Here is a 19,024-nt window from a genome sequence, read left to right on the forward strand (position 1 = left end):
GTATCAGGGTGTACACTGGGGTGTAGTATCAGGGTGTACTCTGGGGTGTAGTATCAGGGTGTAGTATCAGGGTGTACACTGGGGTGTAGTAGCAGGGTGTACTCTGGGGTGTAGTATCAGGGTGTACTCTGGGGTGTAGTATCAGGGTGTACACTGGGGTGTAGTAGCAGGGTGTACTCTGGGGTGTAGTATCAGGGTGTACACTGGGGTGTAGTATCAGGGTGTACACTGGGGTGTAGTAGCAGGGTGTACACTGGGGTGTAGTAGCAGGGTGTACACTGGGGTGTAGTAGCAGGGTGTACACTGGGGTGTAGTAGCAGGGTGTACTCTGGGGTGTAGTATCAGGGTGTACTCTGGGGTGTAGTATCAGGGTGTACACTGGGGTGTAGTAGCAGGGTGTACTCTGGGGTGTAGTAGCAGGGTGTACACTGGGGTGTAGTATCAGGGTGTACTCTGGGGTGTAGTATCAGGGTGTACACTGGGGTGTAGTATCAGGGTGTTCTGAGGTGTAGTATCAGGGTGTACACTGGGGTGTAGTATCAGGGTGTACCCTGGGGTGTAGTATCAGGGTGTACCCTGGGGTGTAGTATCAGGGTGTACTCTGGGGTGTAGTATCAGGGTGTAGTATCAGGGTGTACTCTGGGGTGTAGTATCAGGGTGTACCCTGGGGTGTAGTATCAGGGTGTACTCTGGGGTGTAGTATCAGGGTGTACTCTGGGGTGTAGTATCAGGGTGTACTCTGGGGTGTAGTATCAGGGTGTACTCTGGGGTGTAGTATCAGGGTGTACTCTGGGGTGTAGTATCAGGGTGTACTCTGGGGTGTAGTATCAGGGTGTACTCTGGGGTGTAGTATCAGGGTCTACACTGGGGTGTAGTATCAGGGTGTACTCTGGGGTGTAGTATCAGGGTGTACTCTGGGGTGTAGTATCAGGGTGTACTCTGGGGTGTAGTATCAGGGTGTACTCTGGGGTGTAGTATCAGGGTGTACCCTGGGGTGTAGTATCAGGGTCTACACTGGGGTGTAGTATCAGGGTGTACTCTGGGGTGTAGTATCAGGGTGTACTCTGGGGTGTAGTATCAGGGTGTACTCTGGGGTGTAGTATCAGGGTGTAGTATCAGGGTGTACTCTGGGGTGTAGTATCAGGGTGTACTCTGGGGTGAAGTATCAGGGTGTACCCTGGGGTGTAGTATCAGGGTGTACCCTGGGGTGTAGTATCAAGGTGTACACTGGGGTGTAGTAGCAGGGTGTACACTGGGGTGTAGTATCAGGGTGTACACTGGGGTGTAGTATCAGGGTGTACACTGGGGTGTAGTAGCAGGGTGTACTCTGGGGTGTAGTATCAGGGTGTACACTGGGGTGTAGTATCAGGGTGTTCTGAGGTGTAGTATCAGGGTGTACTCTGGGGTGTAGTATCAGGGTGTACTCTGGGGTGTAGTATCAGGGTGTTCTGAGGTGTAGTATCAGGGTGTACACTGGGGTGTAGTAGCAGGGTGTACTCTGGGGTGTAGTATCAGGGTGTACTCTGGGGTGTAGTATCAGGGTGTACTCTGGGGTGTAGTATCAGGGTGTACACTGGGGTGTAGTATCAGGGTGTACTCTGGGGTGTAGTATCAGGGTGTACACTGGGGTGTAGTATCAGGGTGTACTCTGGGGTGTAGTATCAGGGTGTACACTGGGGTGTAGTATCAGGGTGTACTCTGGGGTGTAGTATCAGGGTGTACTCTGGGGTGTAGTATCAGGGTGTTCTGAGGTGTAGTATCAGGGTGTACCCTGGGGTGTAGTATCAGGGTGTACTCTGGGGTGTAGTATCAGGGTGTACCCTGGGGTGTAGTATCAGGGTGTACACTGGGGTGTAGTATCAGGGTGTACCCTGGGGTGTAGTATCAGGGTGTACACTGGGGTGTAGTATCAGGGTGTACACTGGGGTGTAGTATCAGGGTGTACCCTGGGGTGTAGTATCAGGGTGTACACTGGGGTGTAGTAGCAGGGTGTACACTGGGGTGTAGTAGCAGGGTGTACACTGGGGTGTAGTAGCAGGGTGTACACTGGGGTGTAGTATCAGGGTGTACTCTGGTGTGTAGTATCAGGGTGTACTCTGGTGTGTAGTATCAGGGTGTACTCTGGTGTGTAGTATCAGGGTGTACACTGGGGTGTAGTATCAGGGTGTACTCTGGGATCTTCTTTCATAGCTGGACTCATCTGTGTGTTATGCTCTTCTATCTCTTCTAATCTCTGTTTTGATTTCAAAGTGCATTGTCAGTTTCCCTGTGAATGGCTACATGACTGACCAGTCGATTTGTGTGTGCTCTGTGTTTCCCTATAGGGTCGTCTGTTGAATCTGAGCTGTTCCACAGTCCCCACGTTTGTTCTGTCCATCACAGCTACTACTCAGGTGAGGCATCTAGTTTGTTTAGATGACAGTTGTGTGAAAAACACACAGGAAAACTATTTATTTTCTATTCCTAAAAATATTAATTTGGGTTTTTTAATGTATTTTTTTTTAATGCTTGTCATATAGACTTAGACAATAGTCTGTACCAATAATATCTAAGCACCCCTAAAATGAATGTGAAAATGCTGAGGTGTTTTTTTTATTAGTCATACTTGTTGCTTTAGGGGTTTGCTGAAGACAAGACTTGAGTTAGGAGCTCTCCTGTTGTTCTGCTGTTACCTGAGCTTTGTGGGAATGGGATGTTGGCAGCGTTGAGACTCTGTGGTGGTCTGTGTCTCTCCGCAGGCCCTGGCTCTGATTGAGCTATTCAATGCTCCTGAGGGACGCTACAAACAGGACGTCTACCTGCTGCCTAAGAAAATGGGTAAGACCTGGGCCGTCCGTAATGGCACCCTAGATTCCCTTTATAGTGCATTACTTTGGACCAGGCCATAGGGTTCTGGTCAAAGTTAGTGCACTATGTAGGGAATAGGGTGCCATTTGAGGAGCAGAGCATTGATCTGCATACATACAAGTAGTCTCTGACTGAGCCTTATTAGTGAAAATGTTAATGAATTCATGTGATAAATGTGTACCGCATAGGTTTCAATGGGCAATTTGTTGTATGTGGCTCGACGTCGCCACCTAGTGTTTTCTTTTTACCACAACGCTCCATTTTCCTAACAAGTATGTGTGGGTTATAAGTAGTGAACTACAAAAGAGGCGTCCTCCTCACAATCCACCTGTGTCTTCCATCCAGATGAGTACGTGGCCAGCTTGCACATGCCCAACTTTGACGCCCACCTGACAGAGCTGTCTGACGAGCAGGCCAAATACATGGGCCTGAACAAGAATGGACCCTTCAAACCCAACTACTACAGGTACTGAGACATTCTCCTTGTCTTTTCTCTACCTGATTGTCTCCCTATTGAAACATTTAAGTGAGCCTTGTCCGAACCAGAACTGTCCATATCTCCTGCTTACAGGACATCTGGTCGAAGGGCCTTGAGAGCAATCAGGTCCCATTTTGAGAGTCTTTGGTATGACTCGACTGGTGATCAACTCTGCGATAGGGTTGGAGTGAGGACCACTATCAAATGTCAAGCTAAACAATTAACCTAGGCTACAAACAAAGGAATACAAAATAAATCTAAAAGTGAAATAAGAAATTCTAAATGCAAAATGTCAAAAACCAAGTCAGCAAGAAAAACCAAAAACAAAACGAGTATTCTCTCATCAAATATTTTGAGGTAATATTACCGGTTGCCACGGTAATGACTCTGATGAGGTTGTCTGTATTTGAGTGAGTCTGGCGATGGGTGTTGGGGGAAAACAGTCAAGAAGGATGATCTGTGGGTTTGAGTAATTAGATGTGGGTTTAGTAAGTGGTACTTAACTAGTTCTGGAAAAGGGGAAAGTAATCAAACACTCATGGAACAGCAACAAACCAAAAAATGATATGGCACATGGTTCTGTATTACACGGATATTATGTAGACAAATTCAATCAAACTGTAGTCACATGATTTGTTTTTTAATGAAATCATACCTACTGTCTATGTCTCCAAGGTATTAATGGAAATGGACATCGCGGTGACCTGCAAGCAGCAACATATGGAATAAGTGAATATAATATCTCTATTTTATTTGTTAAGTTATTACAAAAGGGAAGAATAATAATCATTTTGCTTTTGCTGAATGTAAATGTTATTATTAACATTGTCACGCATAATAATATTGATTATATCTAACTTGTCTGTCAGGTGCATGAATCTAACCATGCATATCAAGCAGCAGAGACCAAGGACATGTTCCAAAATGGCACCCTATTTCATTTGTAGTGCACTACTTTTGACCAGAGCCTATGGGTAGTAGTGTACTACATAGGGAATAGGGTGTCATTTGGGACTTTACACGTTAGTCATATAATTTTAGTCTGCTGGCTATGCTTTAATCTCTTGAAGTATCAATTTAGTCACAATCACAATGTTCATTAATGTCAATATGTCACTGTTACTGTGTACACACACACACACACACACACACACACACACACACACACACACACACACACACACACACACACACACACACACACACACACACACACACACACACACACACACACACACCCATTGACATTTTAAATGAAGTACATTCCATGAGCCAGAATTGGGTTTGTGATCCTAACTGGGCTGTTTTAATGTCTGGTGACGCATTGAAGAAGCTCCGTGTCATTTTAAGCTGAGAGTCGATGTGTCTTCACAGCCACTTGCTATCAGTTTATCTCAATGTTACGTTACATTCGTGGCAATTGGTTATGTTTGACATTCTTCTCTATTTTATAGATTTAAAAGCACAGTTTGTCCAAGTTGATTTGTAAAGTCTCTCGTGGAAGCTGTTCAGCTGTCGCTAAATGGTTCTGTTGATTTTTAAGTTGTACGTTGACAGACATGGCCTTGTGGTGATTTCTGCTTTCACTTGCTTATGTTGATCATCTAAATTATTTATACTTGTGATTGTTGTAACTGGATGTATGATATAGCAGCAATAAGCTCATCCTATAATTAATAAACAGAAATATACGTTTATAATTTGTTTGTAGAATTTATTTGTGTGTGTGTGTGTGTGTCTGTGTGCATTGGCAATTTTAGCATGTAAATCTTGTTGGGCAAAAAAGAAAAGTGGGAAGCATGCCAGCAAAGCCACCATATACATCACAACTTTTGACCGGTAGTGTAAATATATTTTATTTTAGCTAAAACGTGTGGGGCTATAAACCGGTGGCGCTCTGCCACTGTGTGTGTCAGAGAGAAGCAGCCATTTCCAGTGTTACATTCTTACCTTTTCATTCTTCCAGCGAGATCCACGTCTAAAATGACTTTTCATGTTCATAAATGCTCTTTCGCGCACTTTCCCGAACCTGTTGCCTATTGCCTTTTCAAAACGGTGCAGAATGTTGGCTCGCCGCCCTGTGTTCAGCTCTACTGGTGTGGTGTCAGGTTGCCTCCAACTCTAGAATATTCACCGGCTTTCCCAGAGCGTCGCAACGGCTGCAGGAACTAATATTAGTTACTGCAGCTGGCAAAGCCGGTGAATATTCTAGAGATTTACGTGTCACAGAAGAAGTGTGATCATTCTAGAAAGCTGTTTTTATGTATATAAGCCATGGATCTCTCTCAGTTGAGGTATATGTATTTTTGGAATAACCACACGACTCAAGAGCAAAGACCCGAGCAGGGGGGCGGAAACCACTCAGGACTCGAAACGAGGTCCTTCAATATATCGAAGAGAAGAACCAAGCTGTCTACCGTTGTAAGTTATAATGTTGACGCTGACGTACAGTTCGTAGACCATGCCTATACATTTACCTTAAATGGATTGATTATTGATTATTCTGACTATGAACAGGGAGAGAAAAAACATATTACCAAAACCATTAAAAAATCGAATGTAAATAAGCAGTTATTTACATGATTTGAATTGTAGGTATGTAGACCATGTCCAAGTTCAATACTATACACCTCTAGACATCTCAGTTGAGTGTAAATGACTGAATCATATCATAAAGTATATAAATGTTATAATAATAATATTAATAACAGTAAGACCTTTCATAAAATACATAAAATATTAAATCATGATACTAAAATATTGTTCTTAATCTTACTCATCCAGAAACTCAAACAACGACAAAATTAACCAAGATGTCTTCAGCAAAGGGAGTATCCATTGGCATTGACCTGGGCACCACCTACTCCTGTGTGGGGGTGTTCCAGCATGGCAAGGTGGAGATCATCGCCAACGACCAGGGAAACAGAACAACCCCCAGCTACGTGGCCTTCACCGACACAGAGAGACTCATTGGAGATGCAGCAAAGAACCAGGTAGGTCCCACTTTGGAAAGTCTGTCTGTCTAATCTTGTAGATTAATGTATTTTGTTTTCAAAAAAATCAATTATATTTAAATTATTTCACTGCAGGTGGCCATGAACCCCACTAACACTGTGTTCGACGCCAAACGCCTGATTGGCAGGAAGTTCGACGACCAGATTGTTAAGTCAGACATGAAGCTGTGGCCCTTCAAGGTGATTTAAAATAGTATTTTTTTTTTTTTAGTTCTGAAAAATACAAGCTCAAATGTATTACAACCAAGTGCTCATTCTTCTACAAATTGTAACAGAAAAATCACAAACAAATAAACGCAAAAACACGTACGGTGTACGTGTACGGGGTTACGTACATAGATACGGGGTTACATACATACATACATACATACATACATACATACATAGATACGGGGTTACATACATGCACACATACATACATACATACATACATAGATACGGGGATACATACATACATACATACATACATAGATAGATACGGGGTTACATACATGCATACATACATACATACATACGGGATTACATACATACATACATACATACATACATACATACATACATACATACATACATACATACATACATACATACATACATACATACATACATACATACATACATACATACAGGGTTACATACACTAAAAGATGTGAAAAGCTTGAGTATATCAATAGACTTCATGACCTTGTTGTTCTCACTCTTCTAGGTGATCAGCGACGGTGGAAAGCCCAGAGTCCAGGTGGTGTACAAGGGAGAGACCAAGGCCTTTTACCCCGAAGAGATCTCCTCAATGGTCCTCGTCAAGATGAAGGAGATTGCTGAGGCCTACGTGGGCCAGAAGGTGTCCAATGCAGTCATCACAGTGCCAGCCTACTTCAACGACTCCCAGAGGCAGGCTACTAAAGACGCTGGGGTGATCGCTGGACTGAACGTCCTGAGGATCATCAATGAGCCCACGGCGGCGGCTATCGCCTATGGCCTGGACAAAGGCAAGAGAGGGGAGCGCAATGTTCTCATCTTCGATCTCGGCGGAGGCACCTTTGACGTCTCCATCCTGACCATCGAGGACGGGATATTTGAGGTGAAGGCCACAGCCGGGGACACTCACCTGGGAGGGGAGGATTTTGACAACCGCCTGGTCAACCACTTTGTGGAGGAGTTCAAGAGGAAGAACAAGAAGGACATCAGCCAGAACAAGAGGGCAGTGAGAAGGCTGAGGACCGCCTGTGAGAGGGCCAAGAGAACCCTCTCCTCCAGTACCCAGGCCAGCATCGAGATCGACTCCCTCTTCGAAGGCATGGACTTCTACACCTCCATCACCAGGGCTCGGTTTGAAGAACTCAACTCGGAGCTCTTCAGGGGAACCCTGGACCCGGTCGAGAAGGCCCTGAAAGACGCTAAGATGGACAAGGCTCAGGTCCACGAGATAGTCCTGGTCGGTGGCTCCACTCGAATCCCTAAGATTCAGAAGCTCCTGCAGGACTTCTTTAATGGAAGGGAACTCAACAAGAGCATCAACCCAGATGAAGCGGTGGCAGGCGGCGCTGCTGTCCAAGCGGCCATCTTGATGGGCGACACCTCTAAGAACGTCCAGGACCTTCTCCTCCTTGACGTGGCTCCTCTGTCCCTGGGCATCGAGACGGCTGGAGGGGTCATGACCGCCCTGATCAAACGTAACACCACCATCCCCACCAAGCAGACCCAGATCTTCTCCACCTATGCTGACAACCAGCCAGGTGTGCTCATCCAGGTGTACGAGGGAGAGAGAGCCATGACCAAGGACAATAATCTGCTGGGAAAGTTTGAGCTCACGGGTATCCCTCCCGCTCCGAGGGGAATTCCACAGGTCGAGGTGACCTTCGACATCGACACTAACGGCATCCTGAACGTGTCGGCGGTGGATAAAAGTACAGGCAAGGAGAACAAGATCACCATCACCAACGACAAGGGGCGACTCAGTAAAGAAGACATAGAGAGGATGGTGCAGGACGCAGACAAATACAAAGCTGAGGACGATGCCCAGAGGGAGAAGATAGCAGCCAAGAACGGGTTGGAGTCCTACACGTTCAACATGAAGAGTAGTGTAGAAGATCCAAACCTGGCAGGGAAGGTCAGCGAGGATGACAAGAAGAAGGTTGTTGAGAAGTGCAACCAAACTATCTCCTGGTTGGAGAACAACCAGATGGCTGAGAAAGAGGAGTTTGAATACCAACAGAAGGAGCTGGAGAGGGTGTGTAACCCAATCGTATCCAAGCTCTACCAGGGGGCGGGAGGGGCTAGTCCAATGGGGAGTTGTGGCAGCCAGGCTGGGGGCGGTGCTAGCTCCCAGGGCCCTACCATTGAAGAGGTGGACTAAATAATCAATCAGTAAATCAATTGCCGATCAATGGATCAATCACTAAAGAGGCCTCATAAGCTAATGGTGCTTCTAATATAGGTACTGTTTGTCAGCTAGCTCAACTTTCATACCACTATATATGTACATAGATTTGCTGTCACTACAAGTGCACTTTATTTTTTGTGTCAAATCTTCAATCCTAAACTGTTTGCAGAAATTCATTAAATGGTGATTATGTGCATCAGAATTAAGAGTGCAATATTTATGTGTTATTTATTTGAACACTAAGTGAAATGCCATGCCCAGTTGTTTTTGTATCATTCTTCTCACGTATACTCTCTCACAATACAGCCACAGTTCAGATAATTATTATTATTTTTTTTTTTAAATAAATCCTTTGTAATTATTACCATTCAAATGTTAAAAAAATATACAAATACTATACTCAAGTTTATAAACAATGTACTCTACAACAGTAGCGAGATTGACATTGATATTCAGACCAAACTTGATTATGTATGTTTCGATGGATTATTCATTCACTTATACTCAAGTGAACATAAATACGTCCCAAATGGAACCCTATTCCCTACATAGTGCACTACTTTAGACCAGAGCCCTATGGCAGCCTATTCCCTATATAGTGCACTACTTTAGACCAGAGCCCTATGGCACCCTATTCCCTATATAGTGCACTACTTTAGACCAGGACCCTATGGCACCCTATTCCCTATATAGTGCACTACTTTAGACCAGAGCCCTATGGTACCCTATTCCCTACATAGTGCACTACTTTAGACCAGAGCCCTATGGCACCCTATTCCCTATATAGTGCACTACTTTAGATCAGAGCCCTATGGCACCCTATTCCGTATATAGTGCACTACTTTAGACCAGGGCCCTATGGCACCCTATTCCCTACATAGTGCACTACTTTAGTCCAGAGCCCTATGGTACCCTATTCCCTATATAGTGCACTACTTTAGACCAGAGCCCTATGGTACCCTATTCCCTACATAGTGCACTACTTTAGACCAGAGCCCTATGGCACCCTATTCCGTATATAGTGCACTACTTTAGACCAGGGCCCTATGGCACCCTATTCCCTACATAGTGCACTACTTTAGTCCAGAGCCCTATGGTACCCTATTCCCTATATAGTGCACTACTTTAGACCAGAGCCCTATGGTACCCTATTCCCTACATAGTGCACTACTTTAGACCAGAGCCCTATGGTACCCTATTCCCTACATAGTGCACTACTTTAGACCAGAGCCCTATGGCACCCTATTCCCTATATAGTGCACTACTTTAGACCAGAGCCCTTAGGAACCCTATTCCCTACATAGTGCACTACTTTAGACTAGGGCCCTATGGCACCCTATTCCCTATATAGTGCACTACTTTAGACTAGGGCCCTATGGCACCCTATTCCCTATATAGTGCACTACTTTAGACCAGAGCTCTATGGGACCCTATTCCTTATATAGTGCACTACTTTAGACCAGAGCCCTATGGCACCCTATTCCCTATATAGTGCACTACTTTAGATCAGAGCCCTATGGCACCCTATTCCCTATATAGTGCACTACTTTAGATAAGAGCCCTATGGCACTATATTCCCTACATAGTGCACTACTTTACACCAGGGCCCTATGGAACCCTATTCCCTATATAGTGCACTACTTTTGACCAGTGCCCATAGGGTAGTGGACTAAGTAGTGGACTATGTAGGGAAATAGGGTTTCATTCAATTATGTGTTCAATTAAACCCATAACAGTTTAAATGATTGGTTTCTTTAGTTTATTCTCAAGATGTTATGCATCAATATGTACACTAGATGGCAGAGTTAGGCAAGCAAAGAAACTCATTATTTCAAAATAGGTTATTTTGAACCTGTTCACCTGTTGAAGCCGACTTATCTTGTGTAATGAATATGAATATGCTAATATGCTCATCAGAATAGTCTCTACAAGTGTAAACACTAAGCAGCCTATGTGAGCAGAATTAAATTACATTTGACTCTGGGTCTGAAAATGAAACGCATCACAAGATGGGGGATGACATGAATGTATTACGAAGCTGAACAAAAATATAAACACAACATGCAACAATTTCTAAGATTTTCCTGAGTTACAGTTCATATAAGGAAATCAGTCAATTGAAATAAATTCATTAGGTCCTAATCTATAGATTTCACCTGACTGGGAACACAGATATGCATCTGTTGATCTCATATACATAAAAAAAAAGGTAGGGGCGTGGATCAGAAAACCAGTCAGTATCTGGTGTGACCACCATTAGCCTCATGCAGTGTGACACATCTCCTTCACATAGAGTTGATCAGGCTGTTGCCTGTGGAATGTTGTCCCACTCCTCATCAAGGGCTGTGTGACGTTGCTGGATATTGGCTGGAACTGGAACACGCTGTCGTACACATCGATCCAGAGCATCTGAAACAATCTAAATGGGTGACGTGTCTGGTGAGTATGCAGGCCATGGAAGAACGGGGACATTTTCAGCTTCCAGTAATTGTGAAACATGGATTGCGTTATCACGCTGAAACATGAGGGGATGGTGACACGACAACGGGCCTCAGGATCCCATCTCTGTGCATTCAAATTGCCATCGAATAAAATGCTATTTTTTTCGTTGTCTGTAGCTTATGCCTGCCCATATCATAACCCCACCGCCACCATGGGGCACTTTGTTCACAACGTTGACATCAGCAAACCGCTCACCCACACGGCGCCATACACTCTGTCTGCCCGGTACAGTTGAAACTGTGATTCATCCGTGAAGAGCACACTTCTCCAGTGAAAGTGAGCATTTTTTATTTATTTTTTTACATTTATTTTACTAGGCAAGTCAGTTAAGAACAAATTCTCATTTTCAATGACGGCCTAGGAACAGTGGGTTAACTGCCTGTTCATGGGCAGAACGACAGATTTGTAACCTTGTCAGCTCGGATTTGAACTTGCAACCTTTTGGTTACTAGTCCAATGCTCTAACCACTCGGCTACCCTGCCGCTCCAGGGTTGCCTAGTGACCACTGAAGTCCGTTACGACGCAGAACTGCAATCAGGTCACGACCCCCGTTGAGGACAACGAGCACACAGATGAGCTTCCCTGAGACGGTTTCTGACCGTTTGTGCAGAAATTCTTCAGTTGTGCAAACCCACAGTTTTATCAGTTGTCCAGTTGGCTGGTTGCAGATGGTGAAGAAGCCAGATGGGGAGGTCCTGGTTACACTTGGTCTGTGATTGTGATGCCAGTTGGACATACTGACAAAATCTAAAAAAACTATTTTGGAAGTGGCTTATGGTAGAGCAATGCATATTCTGTCTGTCAACAGCTGTGGTGAACAGTCATCATGCCAATTGCATGCTCCCTCAAAAACCTGAGACATATGTGGCATTGTGTTGTGTGACAAAACTGCACATTTTAGAGTGGCCATTTATTGTCCCCGGCACAAGGTGCACTTGTGTAATGATCATGCTGTTTAAACAGCTTATTGATATGCCACACCTGCCAGGTAAATGGATTATCTTGGTAAAGGAGAAAAACTCACCAAAAGAGATGTAAACAAATTTGTGCACAACATTTGAGAGAAATAAACTTTTGGTGTGCATGGAACATTTCTGGGCTGTTTTATTTCAGCTCATTTAACATATTTTAACTTTATTTAACTAGGCAAGTCAGTTAAGAACACATTCTTATTTTCAATGACGGCCTAGGAACAGTGGGTTAACTGCCTGTTCAGGGGCAGAACGACAGATTTGTACCTCGTCAGCTCGGGGGTTTGAACTTGCAACCTTCCGGTTACTAGTCCAACGCTCTAACCACTTATTTCCAAAGTGGTCATGGCATTAGGACACAACAGGTAGCGTTAATGCTTATTCTATCCCATGCAATTGTTGTTTTCCTTCTTCATTCAGCAGTTAAGTTGATACAAGGATAACTTGGTGGTAATGCATTTCTGTCAAATCCGCCTCCTCAAATGAAGGAGACACATCTTAGTCAAAGAGCATCAGTGCGAGGAAGAGAAACATTCAAGAGTGAAGTACAGGCATCGCATCACATTCCCTCCTGATTGCAAGAGCACATGTGTTACGAGAAGGAGAAGTGAAAGCTGCTCTCGCACAGCATCACTTTTTAATAACATAGAAGAAAGATAATTGTTGATAATATAGAACTACAATCACGATGCTCCGATTTTCTAATGATGTTGTTATGAAAAGGTGATCCATGGGTAATAACAACTGTTACTTCCTGACCATATCTCAAAGGACTTGTATAAGTGCTGATCGGCACCTTGGTAGCAACACATGAGTGAGGAATATATATAGACAATGATGTATAGTTTGAAGTACACCTGCTGCATTACAGCAAAGGAAGCTGCCCATCTTTCAAGGACCTCACAGTAATGTAACTCATATCATTTCATATTTATAGAGGTGTTTTGTGTGTGTGTGTGTGTGTGTGTGTGTGAATTCATTGTTTAGCTATCCTAATTGAGTCTCTCTCTATATATGTAATGAGGTGTACCCCTGATGTGTCCTCAGCCTACATTGCACAGCGCACCCAACAAGTTGCTGACACAGGCCTAATTGAGTCTCTATATATAATGAGGTGTACCCCTGATGTCTGCATGAATCTACAGATGGTGATATTTTATTAAATATTAAATTAAATTAAAGGGAGTGGCATAGAATAATATCTCCTTCAAATGACTCTTCAGCGCAAAAAGGGTTAATTTATTGGGGCTGTTGCACGCCCCAGGCAGCCTGCAGGATGTGTTGGTTGTGTCGTCTCTGACTGACTATGGTGAGGCTGAGGGAGGAGGAGGGAGGATACTTCTGGTTGGAGAAGCAAAAGATCCTGAACCTTCCTGAAAAACAACCTCACACATCTCACGCGCCTCTCTGCCTCGAGGACGACATCGCAAATTGCAAATTGATGGAATATTCCAAGCGCGTTTATCCATTTCGGATCATAGGGGTCAACTTTCACGTTAAAGAAACTTGTTCGATTTTTTTTTTTTTTGTTGAGGGGGGGACTCAGATGGATTTCGTGACTAAGGTGAGGACCTTGGGTTATCGCTTTTAAGCGGCTCCAATCATTTGACAACATTCACATAGCAATAGCAGCTCTCCAAATTTGCACAATTTATAGATTCGACGTAGAATACAATACTCCCAATATTCCATCATTTGAAACTCTCGTTTAAGGTCGCGAAGTAGGTATCCTTGACTGAACTGTTGAATTATTGAAGCTACAACATTAGCTTATTTATAGACATTAGGCTATAAATCATTTATATTAGTAAACAAATATTTTGTGAACAAAAGCCCGCCAATCCCAGATTTCTAGAGATATTTTGAGATTGCGAAAATTATTTAGGGGAGGTATTTATCGCAGGTGGTTTTTATTCAAGGCCACTCTGTCTGCCGCTCGCATTGGACTTGTTGAAGCAGAGAACCAACTGTCAACGGGACGAATAGTTGGATAAATGAGTCGTATCACAAGGACTGACATGAGAACGAACTCTGAACCGTCACCGTGTAGTTGCTTCAGGGGTATATAATAAAGGATAAACACAAACCAACGTAATAACCAACCGCCTATTCATCTAAATCTATGATCAGCTCGGTGTGTGTTTCGTCTTACCGAGGACGAAAGTCAGGTAACAAGCCTCCGTCCAAGACATGTCTGAAGGAAGAGATGACCAGGGGGGAGGACTCGGAGAAAATTGTTATCAATGTTGGTGGCACAAGACACGAAACTTACAAGAGCACACTTAGGACCCTACCGGGGACACGCCTGGCCTGGTTAGCCGACCCGCCAGAGACAAACGCAAACAAGGAATCCCTCCCCGTAGGACACATAACGCCAACTACAAACGAGTTATTTTTCGACAGGCACCCTGGCATATTCGCTTATGTGTTGAACTATTATAGAACTGGCAAGCTTCATTGCCCCGCCGATGTCTGCGGGCCTCTTTTTGAAGAGGAGTTGGCGTTTTGGGGGATAGATGAGACCGACGTGGAGCCGTGTTGCTGGATGACATACCGGCAGCATCGGGACGCAGAGGAGGCGCTGGACATATTCGAACCACCGGACCCAGATGACACGGACGATGAACTACCCAGACGGTTCGGCATTGAGGACTGCCCGGAAAGATCGAGGGGATGCTGCGAAGTTTGTCAACCAAAGATATGGGCACTCTTTGAGGACCCCTACTCATCCAGGGCTGCTAGAGTAAGTGTACCTTTTTGTTTGTTTTGCATAATAAACCATGCGTATAAACCAGGGTCGCTACAATACTATTGTAACTTGTAGGAATAGGCGTCCTGTTCACCAACTCCCACAGTTAATCTTTAGAATAATGCAATGCAATCAACAGGTGCTGTAGAGAGCGTGTCCGCCGAGGCGCCACCGATAATCAACAGCTGTGTCTGTTCTCTCAGTTGCATCTGGCTGCTGTGGAACACCAAACAAGACAAGCCGCTAGCAGGAAAGGATGCGCTGGTGTGGAAATGGCATCGTACGAGAATGATGTTGTGTCACTAAATTCAAAGCCATATTATTTTCCTGGGGTCGTTTAATTAACATAGGTTATACATATCAAATCTAATTTTATTGGTCACATACACGTATTTAGCAGATGCTATTGAGGGTGTAGCTCTACAGGTTACCATTAATGACGTGAGGATTCTATGACGAGAATGCAATCTCTGGCATTATGTACTACTTTATATAAAACACACACACTAAACCATTCAAGTCCAATTCAGACGATGAAGTCTTATAGGCCTATTTTCATGTTCACCTATGACTGTCCCTATGACTGTCCCTATGACTGTCTTGCCCTGGCACCTTATCGTAGCAGTAACAGCTATCAGCAGCATGAATGGTTGTTATCTCTCTGTCATGAATGTGTGTCATATTGTGTCTCATGCTCATCACTTAAAAATAGATTCTTATTTGTTTTCATAAGGAGGCAGATTTCCATTGATCCAGGTTTATTTGACAAAAGCAATGCCGCATAAAAAATATTATTGGACACGTCCCAGCAAGCACAGTGGACCTGGGCCGATTCCTGCTGAGAGTCAGGGGAACCCTGCTGAGAGTCAGGGGAACCCTGCTGAGAGTCAGGGGAACCCTGCAGAGAGTCAGGGGAACCCTGCTGAGAGTCAGGGGAACCCTGCAGAGAGTCAGGGGAACCCTGCTGAGAGTCAGGGGAACCCTGCAGAGAGTCAGGGGAACCCTGCTGAGAGTCAGGGAAACCCTGATTAGAGTCAGGGGAACCCTGCAGAGAGTCAGTGGAACCCTGCTGAGAGTCAGGGGAACCCTGATTAGAGTCAGGGGAACCCTGCAGAGAGTCAGGGGATCTCTGCTGAGAGTCAGGGGAAGCCTGCTGAGAGTCAGGGGAACCCTGCAGAGAGTCAGGGGAACCCTGCAGAGAGTCAGGGGAACTCTGCTGAGAGTCAGGGGAACCCTGCAGAGAGTCAGGGGAAGCCTGCTGAGAGTCAGGGGAACCCTGCTGAGAGTCAGGGGAACTCTGCTGAGAGTCAGGGGAACCCTGCAGAGAGTCAGGGGAACCATGCAGAGAGTCAGGGGAACCCTGCAGAGAGTCAAGGGGAACCCTGCAGAGAGTCAGGGGAACCCTGCAGAGAGTCAGGGGAACTCTGCTGAGAGTCAGGGGAACTCTGCTGAGAGTCAGGGGAACTCTGCTGAGAGTCAGGGGAACTCTGCTGAGAGTCAGGGGAACTCTGCTGAGAGTCAGGGGAACTCTGCTGAGAGTCAGGGAACCCTGCAGAGAGTCAGGGGAACTCTGCTGAGAGTCAGGGAACTCTGCTGAGAGTCAGGGGAACTCTGCTGAGAGTCAGGGGAACTCTGCTGAGAGTCAGGGGAACCCTGCTGAGAGTCAGGGGAACTCTGCTGAGAGTCAGGGGAACCCTGCAGAGAGTCAGGGGAACCCTGCAGAGAGTCAGGGGATCTCTGCTGAGAGTCAGGGGAACCCTGCAGAGAGTCAGGGGAACCCTGCAGAGAGTCAGGGGAACCCTGCAGAGAGTCAGGGGAACTCTGCTGAGAGTCAGGGGAACTCTGCTGAGAGTCAGGGGAACCCTGCTGCGAGTCAGGGGAACCCTGCAGAGAGTCAGGGGAACCCTGCAGAGAGTCAGGGGAACTCTGCAGAGAGTCAGGGGAACCCTGCAGAGAGTCAGGGGAACCCTGCAGAGAGTCAGGGGAACCCTGCAGAGAGTCAGGGGAACTCTGCAGAGAGTCAGGGGAACCCTGCAGAGAGTCAGGGGAACCCTGCAGAGAGTCAGGGGAACTCTGCAGAGAGTCAGGGGAACCCTGCAGAGAGTCAGGGGAACCCTGCAGAGAGTCAGGGGAACCCTGCTGAGAGTCAGGGGAACCCTGCAGAGAGTCAGGGGAACTCTGCTGAGAGTCAGGGGAACTCTGCTGAGAGTCAGGGGAACTCTGCTGAGAGTCAGGGGAACCCTGCTGAGAGTCAGGGGAACCCTGCAGAGAGTCAGGGGAACCCTGCAGAGAGTCAGGGGAACCCTGCTGAGAGTCAGGGGAACTCTGCTGAGAGTCAGGGGAACTCTGCTGAGAGTCAGGGGAACTCTGCTGAGAGTCAGGGGAACCCTGCTGAGAGTCAGGGGAACTCTGCTGAGAGTCAGGGGAACCCTGCAGAGAGTCAGGGGAACCCTGCTGAGAGTCAGGGGAACTCTGCTGAGAGTCAGGGGAACTCTGCTGAGAGTCAGGGGAACCCTGCAGAGAGTCAGGGGAACCCTGCAGAGAGTCAGGGGAACCCTGCAGAGAGTCAGGGGAACTCTGCAGAGAGTCAGGGGAACCCTGCAGAGAGTCAGAGGAACCCTGCAGAGAGTCAGGGGAACCCTGCAGAGAGTCAGGGGAACCCTGCAGAGAGTCAGGGGAACCCTGCAGAGAGTCAGGGGAACTCTGCAGAGAGTCAGGGGAACCCTGCAGAGAGTCAGGGGAACCCTGCAGAGAGTCAGGGGAACCCTGCAGAGAGTCAGGGGAACCCTGCTGAGAGTCAGGGGAACTCTGCTGAGAGTCAGGGGAACCCTGCAGAGAGTCAGGGGAACCCTGCAGAGAGTCAGGGGAACTCTGCTGAGAGTCAGGGGGAACTCTGCTGAGAGTCAGGGGAACTCTGCTGATAGTCAGGGGGAACCCTGCAGAGAGTCAGGGGGAACTCTGCTGAGAGTCAGGGGAACCCTGCTGAGAGTCAGGGGAACCAGAGTCAGGGGAACTCTGCTGAGAGTCGGGAACTCTGCTGAGAGTCAGGGGGAACTCTGCTGAGAGTCAGGGGAACCCTGCTGAGAGTCAGGGGAACCCTGCAGAGAGTCAGGGGGAACTCTGCTGAGAGTCAGGGGGAACTCTGCTGAGAGTCAGGGGGAACCCTGCAGAGAGTCAGGGGGAACTCTGCTGAGAGTCAGGGGAACTCTGCTGAGAGTCAGGGGAACTCTGCTGAGAGTCAGGGGAACCCTGCTGAGAGTCAGGGGAACACTGCTGAGAGTCAGGGGAACTCTGCTGAGAGTCAGGGGGAACTCTGCTGAGAGTCAGGGGAACCCTGCTGAGAGTCAGGGGAACTCTGCTGAGAGTCAGGGGAACCCTGCAGAGAGTCAGGGGAACCCTGCAGAGAGTCAGGGGAACTCTGCAGAGAGTCAGGGAACCCTGCAGAGAGTCAGGGGAACCCTGCAGAGAGTCAGGGGAACCCTGCAGAGAGTCAGGGGAACCCTGCAGAGAGTCAGGGGGAACTCTGCAGAGAGTCAGGGGAACCCTGCAGAGAGTCAGGGGAACTCTGCAGAGAGTCAGGGGGAACTCTGCTGAGAGTCAGGGGAACCCTGCTGAGAGTCAGGGGGAACTCTGCTGAGAGTCAGGGGAACTCTGCAGAGAGTCAGGGGAACCCTGCAGAGAGTCAGGGGAACTCTGCAGAGAGTCAGGGGGAACTCTGCTGAGAGTCAGGGGGAACCCTGCAGAGAGTCAGGGGGAACTCTGCTGAGAGTCAGGGGGAACTCTGCTGAGAGTCAGGGGAACTCTGCTGAGAGTCAGGGGGAACTCTGCTGAGAGTCAGGGGAACTCTGCTGATAGTCAGGGGGAACCCTGCAGAGAGTCAGGGGAACCCTGCAGAGAGTCAGGGGAACCCTGCAGAGAGTCAGGGGGAACTCTGCTGAGAGTCAGGGGAACCCTGCTGAGAGTCAGGGGAACCCTGCAGAGAGTCAGGGGAACACTGCTGAGAGTCAGGGGAACACTGCTGAGAGTCAGGGGAACTCTGCTGAGAGTCAGGGGAACTCTGCTGAGAGTCAGGGGGAACT

The 19,024-nt window shown here is 46.8% G+C and overlaps 3 protein-coding genes across 5 annotated transcripts in view; all 3 read left to right on the forward strand.

The window, feature by feature from the left end:
- LOC135527733 (S-adenosylhomocysteine hydrolase-like protein 1) overlaps positions 1-5,025 on the forward strand; it is a 45,124-nt gene extending 40,099 nt beyond the window's left edge. For 2 of the 3 annotated variants that reach the window (XM_064956256.1, XM_064956258.1), the window contains exons 13-16: positions 2,325-2,393; positions 2,739-2,817; positions 3,193-3,313; positions 4,001-5,025. In XM_064956256.1, the coding sequence (XP_064812328.1) occupies positions 2,325-2,393; positions 2,739-2,817; positions 3,193-3,313; positions 4,001-4,007 (276 nt within the window). In that variant the 3' untranslated portion in view covers positions 4,008-5,025. Of the gene's footprint in view, positions 1-2,324; positions 2,394-2,738; positions 2,818-3,192; positions 3,321-4,000 lie in introns of those variants that run through there. The other variant, XM_064956257.1, reaches the window with a different exon arrangement.
- An 88-nt stretch (positions 5,026-5,113) lies between these two features.
- Positions 5,114-8,924, forward strand: LOC135527732 (heat shock 70 kDa protein-like). The gene is made up of 4 exons (XM_064956255.1): positions 5,114-5,746; positions 6,110-6,318; positions 6,415-6,519; positions 7,046-8,924. Exons 2-4 carry the CDS (start codon positions 6,139-6,141, stop codon positions 8,693-8,695), a joined length of 1,935 nt encoding a protein of 644 aa, XP_064812327.1. The 5' UTR covers positions 5,114-5,746; positions 6,110-6,138; the 3' UTR covers positions 8,696-8,924.
- Positions 8,925-13,577: 4,653 nt separating this feature from the next.
- Positions 13,578-19,024, forward strand: part of LOC135527734 (potassium voltage-gated channel subfamily C member 1-like) — a 75,003-nt gene continuing 69,556 nt past the window's right edge. Inside the window, exon 1 of the mRNA XM_064956259.1 lies at positions 13,578-14,939. Within this exon, the coding sequence (XP_064812331.1) occupies positions 14,319-14,939 (621 nt within the window). The 5' untranslated portion in view covers positions 13,578-14,318. The remainder of the gene's footprint in view (positions 14,940-19,024) is intronic.

Source organism: Oncorhynchus masou, chromosome 33, assembly GCF_036934945.1.
Source record: "Oncorhynchus masou masou isolate Uvic2021 chromosome 33, UVic_Omas_1.1, whole genome shotgun sequence".
Taxonomy (NCBI): Eukaryota; Metazoa; Chordata; class Actinopteri; order Salmoniformes; family Salmonidae; genus Oncorhynchus; species Oncorhynchus masou.